The sequence below is a fragment of the Tiliqua scincoides genome, chromosome 14, assembly GCF_035046505.1.
Source record: "Tiliqua scincoides isolate rTilSci1 chromosome 14, rTilSci1.hap2, whole genome shotgun sequence".
NCBI lineage: Eukaryota > Metazoa > Chordata > Lepidosauria > Squamata > Scincidae > Tiliqua > Tiliqua scincoides.
In genome coordinates, this window is record NC_089834.1 from 9,269,352 (window position 1) to 9,285,079 (window position 15,728).

Below are 15,728 nucleotides of genomic sequence, written 5' to 3' on the forward strand. Positions count from 1 at the left end.
GCCTCTTGCTTCGTGTCAAGTGTTCTGCTGGTGCTTATATAAATATTCATGTTAATAATCTGAAAGAAGCTGGAGCTTCTTAAAGATGTTTAAAACATCACCCATACCCCCAGTACAAATAAGGTCAGCGCTGGAATGCTGTTTTGCCAGGGACAGGTAGGCACTGGGGCAGTTGGAGATTGGCCCCCATGGAGGCCTTTAATTTCTGGAAGTTGCCTCCTCCCCTCCATTGGTGCCAGGCATCGGTCATAGCACGGATATTGGGGAGCAATGCTGCCTGCCTCCCTCAATTTTAGGCTTGCTGATCACACTCTCTTGGCAGGAGGCAAGGAGTTAAACACTCAGCCCTGGTCTCCTTGCGATGAATATTTAACAGCAGCCAGTACACAGGCTCCAGCTCCAGATTTCTTTGGCTCTCTTGACAGCTGAGGCTGCCGGACGGAGCTGCTGTCACCCAAGGACTTGGCACAGCAAGGCGGGCGACGAGGAAGAACCTGGCTTGGATTGGTCTCTCCAGAGACATGGTGGCCTTGAGGACCTGAGGACACACAGCTTGCTGGAGGCCACCTGAACGCATCTGCTGATGCTCCGCTACCTGTCCTAACCCCTCTCAGCGACCATGAGGATGCCAAATCTGGGGCTAACTTTTATCGCTCTGCCTCTCGTCATCCAGGCAGCCAGAGCAGCAGGTGAGCAGGGCAAATGGAGCTGTTGCTATTTTCGAGGCAGGCAAACGGGGGCTTGGGAATCCCCCCCCCCAGGAGCGGGGTGGGTTGCCGGGCAACTATGCAGTTTAGGTCTGGGTTTCCTTCTCTCCCCTTCCCATCAATCTTCCTTGTTTCGTACACCTGTCATGACAGAGCTGGCTCATCTCAAAGCCACTTGGTCTCTCCTTCTATTGCAAGACCTGAGACAGGGAAACCCCTCTGGAATCTGGGGCTCCCTTTACATTTCTCTGCCTGGCACTTAAAGAAGGGTTCTTATTTCAAGATCACGGTCATCCTTGGCTGGTGTCAATCCCGATTTAGCCCTGCGCATTCCCAGCAGAGCAGAACGAGAATGTCTGTGCCAGAACTTTAGTCAAGGAGGAATCTCCCTCTGTCTTGGATGGGAGGAACTTTAGAGAGATTTGGAGCAAGAGAAAGGTTATGATTCATTCTGCAGGGATTGAGTCCCCAAAGGCAGGATCCTGCTAGACAGAACTTGAGATTGGGCAGGCTATGCTCTATGACATAACCATGTGGCGGTCGCATGATGCGTTCTGACTTTTCCAGTTTGTACCCACAATTGACTGGCTGCGGGGAGGGTTGATCCAAAAAAAATAAAAATAAAAATGTGGGTGTGCACTGAGGCACTGGAAATCTGGGGGCATGGGCAAGGCTCTCTGCTATGCTTTTCTCATGCTCACATCCTCACCAGCATGTTGGTGCGCCTCTGGAGCCCAGCGTGAGTTGGTGCAGTGGAACTATGAGACCCAGCCACGATTCGGGAAGTTCTCTGGTTTTGAAACTCTCCCCTGCCTTGAACTTACGAGCTGGCTTTAAGCAAGTCCCTTAAGAAGAAGTTCCTACATGGTACATAACCAGCGCATGATCCGTCTGTGGCATTTGCTACCATAAGATATGAGGATGGTCACCAGCTTAGACAGCTTTTGGAGGGGATTAGATACATTCTTGGAGGATAGGTCTATTGAGGGATAATGGTCTTGATGGCTTTGTGCTACCTCCAGCTTCAGTAGTAGTCTACCTTTGAAATACCAGTTGCGAGGGAGCAATGGAGAGGGACGTGTCTTCATTTTCTGCTTGTGGCTTCCTGTTTGGCCTTTGATCTAATCCAGCAGGTTCCCCCCTTTATGTTATGTCCCCTCTCATCTGCAATAAGGGTATAATAAGATAGTGTTATCCTACAGGGTTGTTGTCAGAATTTAAATCAGATCATATGAGTTAAGGGCTTTGAATGCTTGAAGGCCCTCTATCAGAGGGTATACCAATAGGGAGGCACATAAGAACATTGGAAGAGCCCTGCTGGATCATGGCCAAAAGCACATCTAGTCCAGCTTCGTATTTCTCAGTGTCCCAGCAGATGCCTCGGGGTGCACACAATAAGAGACCTGCATCCTGTAGCCCAGGGGTGCTCAATAGGTGGATCGCGATCTACCGGTAGATCGCGAGGCAAAATGAGTAGATCGCGGAGTGCCGACCCTCCCCTTCAGGTGCCTCTGGGAGGAAACGCTGGGAGTAAGGCCCATTGTACTCAATGGGGCTTACTCCCAGGTAAGTGTGGCTAGGATTGCAGCCTCACAGCCTAATCCTAGGCATGTCTACTCAGGAGTAAGTCCTGTTATACTCAGTGGGGCTCAAGGTACACCAACATACATTGTACACATAAATGTTATATGTTATGATGGCGCAAACATTGTAAAAAAAAACTCTGGTAGATCTCCGGGCCTTGCTGGGTTTCAAAGTAGCTCTTGAGCCGAAAAAGTGTGAGCAACCCTGCTGTAGCCACTTCCTTTTATCTAGCAGCATTCAGAGATAACCTACTTCTAAAAACAGGAAGTTGCCTTATAGCTTGTAACCTGTGATGGACATTTCCTCCACAACTCTATCCCAGCCTCTTTGAAAGGCATCTAGGCCTTCAGGTGCCATCACCACATCCTGTGGCAAGGAGTTCCACAGATTCACTACAATGTGCCATCAAAGCGAAGGAGTCGGAAGGGCCGTAGCGGGGAGGGCACTGCAACACTTCCAAAAGAGGGTGAACCTTGGAACATGGTTATTCTTCTGGGGGTGTCAGGGTTCACTTTGGCTCCTCTCTTTTACCCTCTAAAACAGGGGTCTCCAAACTTTTTGGCCGAAGGGCCACATCAAATACCTGGCACGTGTTGAGGGCTGGAAAAAAAATTTAAATATAAAATTTATATAAATAAATTAGAGATGTAAATGAATGAATGGGCTCATTCATTCAACCTCTCTGGCCCTTAGAACACCCTCTAGATGCAACCAGAGCACAGTTCCAGTCATGTCTGGCCAAGGGGGCCAGAGGCTCTCGGGGGATAAGAGGCTGGCCGCGGGCCGGATAGAAGCTTGCCGTAGGCCACATCTGGCCCCCGGGCCGGGGTTTGGAGACCCCTGCTCTAAAAAGGGAGTAATAATCCCAGGTCTCACAATAAGACCCTAACAAAAAGGAATATGGGTTTATTAGGAACCATTAACAAATGAAAAGCTTTAATATGAATCCAATATGCAGTTGACTAAAGCACTATAAAAAAGGAGGCCCCTAAACCTGCAGTGCAAAACCCTTTTATGAACTTGCCAAGAAAAACAACTGCAAAGAAAAGATTAAAAACACTAACACAGTCTAACCCTTTTTTCTGACTAGCCAGAAGTGGTTTAATAGTACTCACCGTACCAAGATAAAGCTAATTCTCCTCCAGATCCCATCCACCAAGGAGGCAACAAAGTTCCCTTCTCTACAGGGTTTTAATCTCTGTACTAATAGACCCAACCCTTCTCCCCTGCATCCTTTACACCTGAGGAGTCCCAACTACTCTAACACCAATGGAAGAAAAGTATACGAGAAACAACAGTTTCATGACAGGGGGGTGGAAGTCAAATAATTGAATAGAAAGAAACTGATGTCAAAGGCACTGAGGATATTTGGACAACCAGACCTCCAGAGGCTGGACAGTCCTCTGTTGAAGATGTCTGGGAAATGGGTTTCCTGTCTTAAGCAGGGGGTGGAGTAGGTGACCTAGAAGGAGTCCTCTGCGATTTTGTCTCAGCCTTGACAGTTTGGTGCAAAGACGGCATCTTGCGACTTGGGTAGGGACCACTTGGTTGATTGACACATCGGCATGGAATCAAGTGTCCTCCACAGCAGGGTGAATTTTAGCTGTTGGACTTTATTAGCTTAAACCTGCAGTGTGAATTTGGAAACAATTTTCCATGCTTTGGACCTCCTGAAACTTCTAAGCAGCTTTCAAGGGCAGCCCCTGTAGAATGTAGTGCAGTAGTCAAGTCTTAAGTTAATGGGATTATTGTTGGCCTCTGTCTTGCATTACTTCTTCCATCATTTTGATCCATCCTGCACTACCCTGACAACTTAGGGATGCCCAACATGTACATAGGAACTAAAAAATACATGATAAACTTCACCCTCTAAAGACGTATCCAGAAGAGATTGTTGTGTGTAATGGCAGCTGAAGGCAAGGTGAGACGGTGGTGAACAATGGGTACAGGGGTGGCATTTGGCCCTTGCTTTAGATACCCAAAGGCCTTCAATCACTGTTGTGCCCCCTTGATTCTAGCTCTTAGGGTTAGGGTTATCCCTTGATTTTCCTTCAAGGGAAGGAGCTGTTGGGAGCTAGAGAAAAAATGCCTAAGTGGGGACATGATTGAGACATACATAATGATGCAGGGGGTGGATAGAGTGGATAAAGGGATGTCCTTTTCTCTCTCACCCAACACCAGAACCAGGAGACATCCACTAAAACTGAGAGGGGAGGAGAACTAGAACAGGCAAAAGAAAATATTTCTTTATCCAGCATGGAATTAGTCTGTGGAACTCCTTGCCACAGGATGCGGTGATAGCACCTGAAGGCCTAAATGCCTTGAAAAGGGAATTACGGATTTATGGAGAAAATGTCTGTCACAGGTTACAAGCCGTGATGGGTATATGTAACCTCCTCGTTCTAGAAGTAGTGCCAGGTGGAAAGGAGTAGCAACAGGAAGCAGGTCTCTTGTTGTCTTGTGGGCTTCGTGAGGCATCTGGTGGGCCAATGTGAGAGACAGGAAGCTGGACCAGATGGGCCCTGGGCCTGATCCAGCAGGGCTCTTTCATGCTCTTCTGAGAGACTCCAAGGCTGAAGCTTCTGTTCAGACCCTGTAATGTCCTGGCATCCCCCAATGACCCTGTCACCTCCTCTCTCTGACCTTGCAACTATGCGTAGAATACGTTCCCCTTTGCAGCAAACCTTTGAGCTCTTGAGCTCTGGAGTTGCCAGGGGGCGAGGCTGGCTGAAGGGACACGCATGTACAAGATTTGCCGTGTGCTGCACCGTTTCATTTATGACTTGGTGGAGACGGGTGACTTTCCACCAGAAGACACACTTGCTCGCGGCCAAACGGGCGTTGGGTTTTTAGAGGCTATTATGATTATTTTTTTAAAAGCAAACCCTGACGACAGGCAAACCGCCAAATTTGTCCCGTCATTTCTGCTGGAGGAGGTCCAGAGTCATCTCATTCCAGCCGGCGGAGTGTTTCCATAAAGGGCTTGCATGCCTTTTGCCAAGGCAGTGTGCAAAGGTTAGGCATTGTTTCCGTAGGTGGTGGTGAGTGGAAGTGGAGAAGGAGAAGGGATCTAGTGCTGGAGTGTAGCGGTGGGGAGGCTGCCATTCCACAAGCTGAGAAATGGGGCTGCTCTTGCAGAATTTTGACACAGATCCTCCAACGTTTCATAGAGCCAAAGAGGCTGGTTTGCCAAAGGCGACCCTGTTTCTCCAGCTTTTTCTTCTTTTTCTGCAGTTGGCAAAGGTTTATTTCAGGCCCTTTTGGGGCATGTGGCTGGCCTCTGCCCCAGGATCTGTTTCCCTCCCATTATTCATGGACTGGCAGCAGGGCTGGTACATTTATGAGGCCAACTGAAGCGATGCCTCAGGCAGCAGAGTGGCCACCTCTATTTGCCTGCTTGCATCCTCTGCTCCCCTTTCTCCTTCTATTCCCTGTATTGGTGGTTGGCAACCTTCAGTCTGGAAAGACTATGGTAGAAGCCTACAGCACCCGGTATTCCCAGGCGGTCTCCCATCCAAGTACTAACCAGGCCTGACCCTGCTTAGCTTCTGACATCAGACAAGATCGGGAGATAGTGTTCAGTATAGGGAGATGGTTGGCAACCTTCAGTCTCGAAAGACTATGGTAGAAGCCTACAGCACCCGGTATTCCCAGGCGGTCTCCCATCCAAGTACTAACCAGGCCTGACCCTGCTTAGCTTCCAAGATCAGACAAGATCGGGAGATAGTGTTCAGTATAGGGAGATGGTTGGCAACCTTCAGTCTCGAAAGACTATGGTAGAAGCCTACAGCACCTGGTATTCCCAGGAGGTCTCCCATCCCAGTACTAACCAGGCCTGACCCTGCTTAGCTTCCAAGATCAGATGAGATCAGACATGTGTATTAGAAAAGGAGAAAGGTGCCAGAGAGGGGAAAGCATTAAAAGGGGAGGGTGATTTTTTATTTGATCAGCTCTACTGGGCTGGTTCTTTTTCTGGGAAGTGAGACATCACCAAGTAGTGGCATAGTTAAGGCAACTGGCACCCACGGGCACAAAAATCTATCCCCCCCCCCATTTTAACATCCAGATGCCTTTTAGAAAGTGCCTTTCCAAGGCCTTCAAATGCCTTGGTTCTCACAGATGTAGCACTGGAGCCCACTTTTAAGAATGAGAATCTGTCAGGACCCACCAGAAGTGATGTCATGACCGGAAGTGACATCATCAAGCAGGAACATTTTTAATGATTCTAGGCTGCAATCCTACCCAGGAGTGAGTTCCAATTACTGTCACTGTTAAAAGCATATACATAGTAGCCTGTTAAAAGTACAGAGCTGTCACATTACCCCAAATGCAGTCACATACGTGGTAGCATCAAGGCTAATATAGTAAAAATAAAATGTTGAAATGAACGGGGACCCACCTGAAATTGGCTCGCAACCCACCTAGTGGGTCCCGACCCACAGTTTGAGAAACACTGCCTTAGACCTTGTGTCTGCCATCGGGGGTGCAGGTGGGCGCTCTCACAAGGCCTGATACCTGGGGTAATGTCCCCCTCTGCCCCCTAGCTATGCCACTATTCCCAGGAGTATGGTACCATAGTATAGCAGAGAGAATTTGCTTGCCTTTCATGCTGTATGACAGACAGAGACGGGGAACAAATCCACGTGGCCCTTGATTGTGTAAACACACCGTGCTGCTTGGCAAGGTCTTGAGATGCAAAGTGTGTTAACTGTTTTTCTTGAAGGAATAAGTAGATCAGATCCCAGGAGTCTTAACGGGACCCAGAATGTGGGAATATTTAAAGAGCGGCCCGGAGGGAAGATTGTCATGGAATTTCACTTGGGTGAAATCTGAAGTAAATGCAGCAAAAATCAGTGGGCAGCGAGGGCTTAACTGGCAAAGCAGATGAGAGGATAAGAAGTTGGAAGAGTAGTTAGGAGGGAAGGTTAAAAACACACCATCGGCTTGCAAAACAAACACTGGCAGGTTCCCGGGATAATTAGAGAAAAAGCAAATATTGAATGCTGAATGGCAGAGACTCTCTCAACAAACAATAAAAGGGCTCCTCAGATCTATTATTAACAGACAGAAGATAAAAGAGAGAAAGCAGACCAGTAAAAAAATAAAATTACAGAGGGACAAGGATGCAAGCTTTCTAGGGGGGGAGTGAGGTTCAGTTTTATGAGAGGTTGTATCTCTGTTTTAAGAGGCAGACACAGAGCAGTTATACCTTGCAACAAGGAGTCACTTGATCCAACTGCTCAGGGAGAGATTCAGCCCCTGGTTCAAAGGATGTCCTCTTGTGCATCATTCATGCTCTGGGATGTGGTGAAGGGCACAGGCTTAGAAAGCTTTTAAAAGGGGATCAGGCACATTTATGGAGGACAAGGGTCTATGACGGGCTAGTAGCCTTGGTGGGGTACAAGCCATGATGTGTATGCGCAACCTCCTGATTTTAGAAATGGGTTAAGTCAGAATGCCAGATGTAGCGGAGGGCACCAGGATGAGGTCTCTTGTTATCTGGTGTGCTCCCTGGGGCATTTGGTGAGCCGCTGTGAGATACAGGAAGCTGGACTAGATGGGCCTATGGCCTGATCCAGTGGGGCTGTTCTTATGTTCTTAACTACAATTCCCAGAATGCCTTGCAGGTCTCTTGTTATCTGGTGTGCTCCCTGGGGCATTTGGTGGGCCGCTGTGAGATACAGGAAGCTGGACTAGATGGGCCTATGGCCTGATCCAGTGGGGCTGTTCTTATGTTCTTATGTGGCTGTGGGTTGTCTCCAGATTCAGGGGAAGAAAGTCTGAACAGGGCTATTAGGAGCTGGCTTTGGGCCCAGGGCAAGATGTCTGATTCCCCCCCCCCTTCCTAAATGCATTGGTATGATTGGTTGGCAACCTTCAGTCTCGAAAGACTATGGTAGAAGCCTACAGCACCCGGTATTCCCAGACGGTCTCCCATCCAAATACTAACCAGGCCTGACCCTGCTTAGCTTCTGAGATCAGACAAGATCGGGAGATAGTGTTCAGTATAGGGAGATGGTTGGCAACCTTCAGTCACGAAAGACTATGGTAGAAGCCTACAGCACCTGGTATTCCCATGCGGTCTCCCATCCAAGTACTAACCAGGCCTGACCCTGCTTAGCTTCCGAGATCAGACAAGATCAGGAGATAGTGTTCAGTGTAGGGAGATGGTTGGCAACCTTCAGTCTCGACAGACTATGGTAGAAGCCTACAGCACCTGGTATTCCCATGCGGTCTCCCATCCAAGTACTAACCAGGCCCGACCCTGCTTAGCTTCCAAGATCAGATGAGATCAGGCATGTGCAGGGTATTGGGATCATAGAAATGTACTGAAAGTGGATTGAAGCTGTAGTGGAATTACAGCCTTGAGATTTGAGATTTTGTAATAAATCTGTTTTGTACGGTATAGTTCGTTTATGTCCCAGGCCCCAGGGAGTTTGTCCCCCCAGCCCCCCTCTTCTCAGGCCTGCCTCTGAGGACAGGTTGCAGAGGAGCAATAATGGGGGGGGGGGAAGAATTTGCTTTCATCACCTGCTTTCTGTTACATAATTTTAACATTTAATGTTAACATTTTAATGTTTAAGAATTCCAGCGTAGTGTTCCAAATTTTCCCCCCCCCCTGCATAAATGCATACTTTTCATGATGTAAGATGTGCTTAGCTTTATGGATGCAGAGCTATTCAACCAGGAAGGTTTGCACTGGGTATTTAAAAGGCCATCAAGGGCAGCTCTGAGCAGGTACAGCCTACATGCTCTCAGGGCTTGAGATGATCCATGTGTCTTGAGATGATCCAAAGCACCCAATCAACTCTCCCCCCCCCCCATTAACCTCACCCAACACTCCCTCCTGAACGGACATAGTGTTCTGCTAGTCATTCTCTACCTTGACCAGATCTCTACTCAGTAGCACATACCCTCCTATTGTTCCTGCTTAAGCCATTTCTGCCCTATGTTTCCTATACACAACAGGGATCAAATGTGTACACCTGTGGGCTGGGCAGAAGTGGGTTAAAAGCATATGCTCAGTTCCTTCCTTCCTTCTCTGTAAGGAAAAGGGAAAAAAGCAGCTTCCATTTTGCCTTGGTTCCAGTGCAGATAATCAATGGGGAGTGTGTGTGTGTGCTGCCCCAGAGGAGCTCTCCTGCTATCTGATCCCTGAAGCATTTTACCCTGCTTCATGATAGGGCCGGCCCTTGTCATCAGAGATCTGAAAATATGCCCTGCTCTGGGATCAAAGGAGTTGTGGCAATGGCACCTCCATGTGTCTGAACCCAGAATTGTCCCAACTGTGTAGAAAGAAAATGGTGGGGTCCAGTTTTAACTGAAGATGGGATGGATATATTTGTTCTTGGCTTAAATCCAACGTGGGGACTGGGCTGGGAGAGAGCAACTGGGAAGAGCGGTGATGGGGTAGGCGAGTGATGGGTCTGTTGAGGGTTCTGTGCCACTTTCCAGCACACTGCTTTTGTCATTAAATCTGGACCCGATCCCTTTCGATGGGACTGGGTGCTTTAAGTGCTGTATTTTATGGCAATGTCAACTTTTCCCTCTCTTGGTTCTTTCTGTTATCGCAGCAGGCCACAGAAGGAAAGGAGCAGGTATGTGTTGGCATGCTAGCTTGGGGGTGTGTGTTTGTACATATGGGGGGAGTGGACTGTGGTTGCAGAAATGTCGGACTAAGGGGAAGAAAACGGACAGCCTTAGAAAAAGGGGCAATGGGGAAGGGTTGGACAAAAGTTGGGTTACCCAGAATGACCTTGTTTCTCCAGGTTTTTTTTTCTCACCTGGCTAAGTGGCAAAAGTTAGCCTTGGGCATCAAACAAGGGGTTGGATTAACTGACAAGACCCCCCCTTCCCGGACTCTGTGACTTGTTTAATTAGCCCTCATGAATATGGTGTAGTGGTTGGGGAGTTGGACTCAGACCTGGAAGATCCAGATTCAAATCCCTGCTCAGCCACAAAGCTTCCTGGGTGACCTGGGGCCAGTCTCAACCTCACCTACCTCGCAGGGTTGTTGTGAAAACAAAAAGAGGGAAGGAACCATGTACACCACGCTGAGCTCCTTGGAGGACAGGCGGTATAAAAATGTGAAAAATAAATGTCTATTCCCTTTTTAACTCCATCAGAGCCAATGGCCGTCACCCCTTCTCATTGAATTACGAGTTCCACAATTTGATGATGTCCTGTGTTAAGTGGGTCTTCATCCTTAGGCCTTAGTTTGCTGCCACTCAATTCCAGTGGGTGACCCTGAGTTCTAGTATTATGGAATAAAATAAATCTCTCCACCTCCTCTGTGTGTGTGTGTGTGTGTGTGTGTGTGTGTGTAAAGTTGCAAACCAGAAGGCCTTCTCATGCTCCTCTTGGTTCTCCCCCCCCCCACTCCTATATGAAAGCTGCAGTCCTATACCTACACACTTGGGAAAACATAGGCGCCATTGAAATAAATGGGACTTAACTTTTGCATATACATGCATGGTAAAAAGCCCCCAACAGTTTAGCCTTTCCACACAGGGATGGATCTCCAGCTCCTTCCTCTGTAAACTGGGCTGTCCTACTCTGCACTTTCTCCAACTCTACAATGTCCTTTTGGAGATGCCATGATCTGATGCTCGACATCTCTGGCCCTGCAGAGTTTTGTTGCTTCCAGCTGAGAACATGACATGTTGCTGTCCCTTCTAGGACAAGATGCTTTCGTTTTGCCCTGGGCCTTTCTCTTCCAATCGGTTGATATCTTATCTCTCTCTCTGTTTCCTCTTCCAGGTATTTGGTGCTATGAAACTCAAGATCCCAAGTGCGGTAAGTCCTTGAAAAAAAGAGTCTAAAGCTGGCAGGTCTTTTCTTTAGGACAGTGGTTCTCAAACTTTATAGCACCGCCACCCACTTTTTAAAATGACACACTGTCAGGACCCACCTAGCTTTATAAGACTTAAAAAAAGGTGATCTAGAAAGAAACAATTTTTTAAACTGTTATTTTACAAAAAATATTTTGTTTGTAAAAAATAAAATAAAAACCTTGATCCATTTCTCATAATGAGGCACCCTAATGAATAGCCTCAAGGCTTGAGGGGCTTGGGTATGTGACCTTCACCTGCCTCCACTACCTGTCAGTGATGGAATTGGGGAAAAATACACCTGAAAAAAGATGCTCAAACATTGATCTCCCTGTATTTACACAAGCTTGCAAACTGTAGGAGCTGAGCTGTTTGCAGGGCAGTGAGCAGCTACCTTGCAAATTGCAGGAGCTGAGCTGTTTGCAGGGCAGTGAGCAGCTACCTTGCAAACTGCAGGAGCTGAGCTGTTTGCAGGGCAGTGAGCAGCTACCTTGCAAACTGCAGGAGCTGAGCTGTTTGCAGGGCAGTGAGCAGCTATCTTGCAAACTGCAGGAGCTCAGCTCTTTGCAGGACAGGTAGCAGCGATCTGATTGTCGAATAGCCTCAAGGCGTGAGGCAATGGGTTATCTGATCTTTCCGTCACCCCTGTTTTCATTGGAGGCTCTGTGGGACCCACCGGAAATTGGGTCACGACCCATCAACTGGGTCCTGACCCACAGTTTGAGAAATGCTGCTTTAGGAGCTTTTGAGGATGCTTTGCTACAAGTGTCCCACCTGTCCTGTTTGGTGTGGCTTCTTGGTAGTGCTTTGTAGTTAACAGGGAGAGAGTATAGGGTGAGAGCATAGTGTAGAGGGGGAGCGCATAGCAGAGCGAGGGGAACCTCAGCATAGCAACATTTCCAGGGGTGGTTTGCCGGTGCTTCCATATATACATTTACCTGGGAGTAAATCCTATTAAACTTCATACGGCTTGCCTCTGAGAAGATGTGCATAGGGTTGCACTGCACATTGATTTTGTTCTTGTGAACTGCTTTGTCCACTTTTTTGGGGGGTTGCTATGCAGCAAAAAAATTAAAAAAAAATTTTTTGGGCAGCTTGTCTGCTATTTATTTTTTTGCCATCCACCTTATTTGTCGGTGTTGCCTGAGTCTCTGAGCGATCATGAGCTGCCTGGATTATTATTATTATTTTATTATTTTATACCCCGCCTTTTTGTCCAAAGGCACACAAGGCGGCTTACAAACATTTAAAATACAACATTAAAAACAATCATTAAAGCAATTTACAATAATTAAAAATCTCAAAAAACAAACAAACCCCGTGGATTCTAATATAAAAAAGCAAGAGCGCCAGCCAGCCTGTCAACAATTAAAAGCTTTTTGAAATAAAAAGGTCTTCAGTCCATGCCGAAATGTTTGCAACGAGGGAGCAGTTCTCAGTTCTAAGGGGAGGGTATTCCACAGTTCGGGGGCCACCACCGAGAAGGCCCTCTTCCTGGCCACTGTCCCTCTCACATCTCTTAGTGGCAGCACGGTCAAAAGGGCCCCCCCAGATGATCTAAGAGCATGGGCAGGATTGTAGGGAAGGAGGCGGTCCCTCAAATACCCCGGACCCGAGCCGTAAAGGGCTTTAAAAGTCAAAACTAGCACCTTGAATTGGGCCCAGAACAGAACTGGATGACAGCCGTTCCAGGTCAAGTGGTTAGGGAGAAACCCCCCACCAGAAACAAATCAATACCAGAAGGGGGGTGGGAGTGCCCCCCAGCAAGGCAGCAACTTGCTCTTTTTGGAAGGCTCAAAGAGCAGTGAGTAGTGAGCAGACACAAGTGTCTGGCACAGAAAAATAGTAAGTGAGAGGCTGTTTGGGGAATGTTTTGGCCCTTCTGAGAGCATCTGGTCCCAGAGGCAGCTAGCCCAAGACTTTGGGACACCGGAGCTGCGTAAATGGCACCTCCTTGCTAGTGTCCACCTTGCCTTGCCCCCCCTTGCACCCCGACTCTCCTCCTTGACCGTCCACCTCTGCCCACCTATCTTAGTGGCAACCCACAGCAGTCTATTCTGTCGACCTCCCACGCTTACCACTTTGGAAGAAGATGGAGTGGAACAGGAAGTGTGCGGGAGAGGAAAGGAGAACGTTGGGATAGATTTTCTCTCTCCTGCTAGTACTCTACTCTGTTCCCCCTTTTTCTTCCTATTTTATTATTTTTCACATTTTTGTACCACCCTTCCTCCAAAAGGAGCTCAGCGTCCTCCCCTCCTTTTGGTCTCATAACAACCCTGTGAGATAGGTCGGACTGAAAGAGAGATGGACCAAGGTCACCCAAGCAGCTCTGTGGCTGAGTGGGGATTTGAACCTGAATCTTCCACGTCCAGATTCAACTCTTGAACCACTACATCACCCTGGCTGTTTTGGCTTTGGAATCCAAGGCATGGGAGAAGTGGAGATAGTTGGAGAGTGGCAGAAGCCTGGCCTCTGGGGCAACCATCTCAGTTGACCTCACGAACGGGCTGGCTTTGGCTGCCTTACACTGCAGTGACCCGTTGATCCAACTAGTATCTCCTACTCTGCCCAGTGGGAACTAAGCCTGCAATCCTATCCACACTTTCTTGGGAGTAAGCCCCACTGAATGCAATAGGATTTACTGAGCAGACATGCATAAGTTTGTGCCCTAAGTCTCTAGCCCCCCCCCCCCCACACACACCTGGCATTGTTTTAAGAGGAGATGGTGGGAATTGAACCCAGGACCTTGCTTACCATCTCGCCACTGCCAGAACGGGGCAGCCTTATGAGATCAGAAGAATAAATGGGATCAGAATGGCAGCAGCTGGAAGTCCTCAGAGACCGTAACACTCACAGCAATAGTTTGTTTAATCTGTCAAGCTAAATATAGGTCCGGTGAGGAAACCCTGTTGAATTATAAATAAGAGAAACCCGGCTCAAGATTATTAATGAAGGCCAGCTCAGCAGGACAGCATCTCCTGTTGTGGGTACGAGAGGCGGAGGGAGCCCAGAAGCCGGCTAATTAAAGCACTGGCCAAGCCAAGCGTGGCCCTCACTGACGGGGTGTTGATCTTACCATAATCCACATTTTAAAAAAAATCAATACAAATGGCTTCCGCCAAACTGATGCTGAGGAAGACGAGAGGCTCTTCCTCTGCAGCATCCTGGCCACAAGCAGCCAGAATATAGAACACGTATACAAAATGATACGTGAACAGCAATGAACAGCAATGAACAGCAATGATACCAGGAAGTGTGGACAATGAAATGTCTTTTTTATTCAAAAAGGAAGTGGGGAGGAGAAAAGAGCAATGGGCTAGAGAGTGTCTAACCACTCTAGCCCACCACTCTCTTCCATGCTTTTCCTGGTCTGCCCCTTTCTTCCTGTTTGAATCCAAGAAGCAGGTGTGGTGGAGTTAGTGGCTGACCTGCTTCTGCTCCATATTCGGTGTGATGGGTTTCTGGGGCTCTGCCTGGGAGGGAGGTAGACATTATTATTAACAGTATTTATATACCGCTTTTTAACAAAAAGTTCACAAAGTGATTTACAGAGAAAAATCAAATAACTAATGGCTCCCTGTCCCAATAGGGCTCACAATCTAAAAAGATGCAAAAGAACACCAGCAGGCAGCCACTAGAAAAGATACGGCTGGGGTGAGGAGGGCCAGTTACTCTTCCCTTGCTAAAAAAAGAGGAGCACCCACTTGAAAAAGTGCCTCTTACTCAGTTAGCAGAGGTTGGACGGTGTTTGAATGTGGCAAAGCGCCATGCAAAGGAAGGTGGTGTTTGATGGATGCCAGGAGGTCTTTGACTGTGCCAACACATTCCCAAGATATTTTGAATGCTAGCTTTCCTTGGGGGAAAACATTCCTTCATGTAAACATAAGGTGGTTGGATCTGCTTATCTATCCAACTGGGTGAGTAATACCTAGTTTCTCAGAGTCTTCCCAGGTTAAAGTAGTAGAGCTGCTCAAAATAGGCTACAGTGATGGTCACTGAGCTGGGCAGGCTTGGCAAAAGTTTGGGATAAATAAATCACTCTCCCCGTGATGGCCAGAGGTGAGGTGGTCCTACTGCCTTACTTCTTCGATAGAGCCTGGCTGCAGGATCAGATTTGGAATTGAAGATGGTAACTTGCTGTTGGCAGGGAGACTTTGGTGGGTAGGTTGCTGGTTAGTGTCCCATCATGGTCAGGTGATGGTTGGGAGAGAGCCGTCATGAGTTAGGCCTCCAGCAACGAACTGGAGCTAAGACAATTCTCCATTCTCTTGTGCCCAGAAGAGAAGCAATGGAGTGTCACCCTCCAGTCCAGAGCCTTTAAATCTTTCCATTCCCCAACAAGGAAGTGGGGCCTGGGAGAGGCAGACTAATCAAGCCCGGGGGGGGGGGTATATAAGAACCCAGTTATCCCCCAAGCACTCATTGGGACAAGTTGTCTTCTTCCTGGGAGCTGTCCAGAGTCCTGAAGGTCCTATGGCTGATGGCCCTGTACTCCTGTCCAGTCTTGACATCTTAAGGTGTACTCATGCCTGAAAGGTGATTCACCTCATTATAGGGGTGGTCCTGAAGGGGGAGGAGAAAGATGCAAGGGGTGTCTCTGTGTGTG

At 48.0% G+C, this 15,728-nt stretch overlaps 1 protein-coding gene and 2 pseudogenes across 1 annotated transcript in view; 1 reads left to right on the forward strand and 2 right to left on the reverse strand.

Moving 5' to 3' along the window:
* Window positions 1-393: 393 nt before the first annotated feature.
* Window positions 394-15,728, forward strand: part of LOC136634250 (carbonic anhydrase 15-like) — a 24,323-nt gene continuing 8,988 nt past the window's right edge. The window contains exons 1-2 of the mRNA XM_066609658.1: window positions 394-689; window positions 11,052-11,087. Coding sequence (XP_066465755.1) covers window positions 620-689; window positions 11,052-11,087 — 106 coding nt within the window. The 5' untranslated portion in view covers window positions 394-619. The remainder of the gene's footprint in view (window positions 690-11,051; window positions 11,088-15,728) is intronic.
* Window positions 8,345-8,467, reverse strand: LOC136634787 (5S ribosomal RNA; annotated as a pseudogene).
* On the reverse strand, window positions 8,497-8,615 carry LOC136634823 (5S ribosomal RNA; annotated as a pseudogene).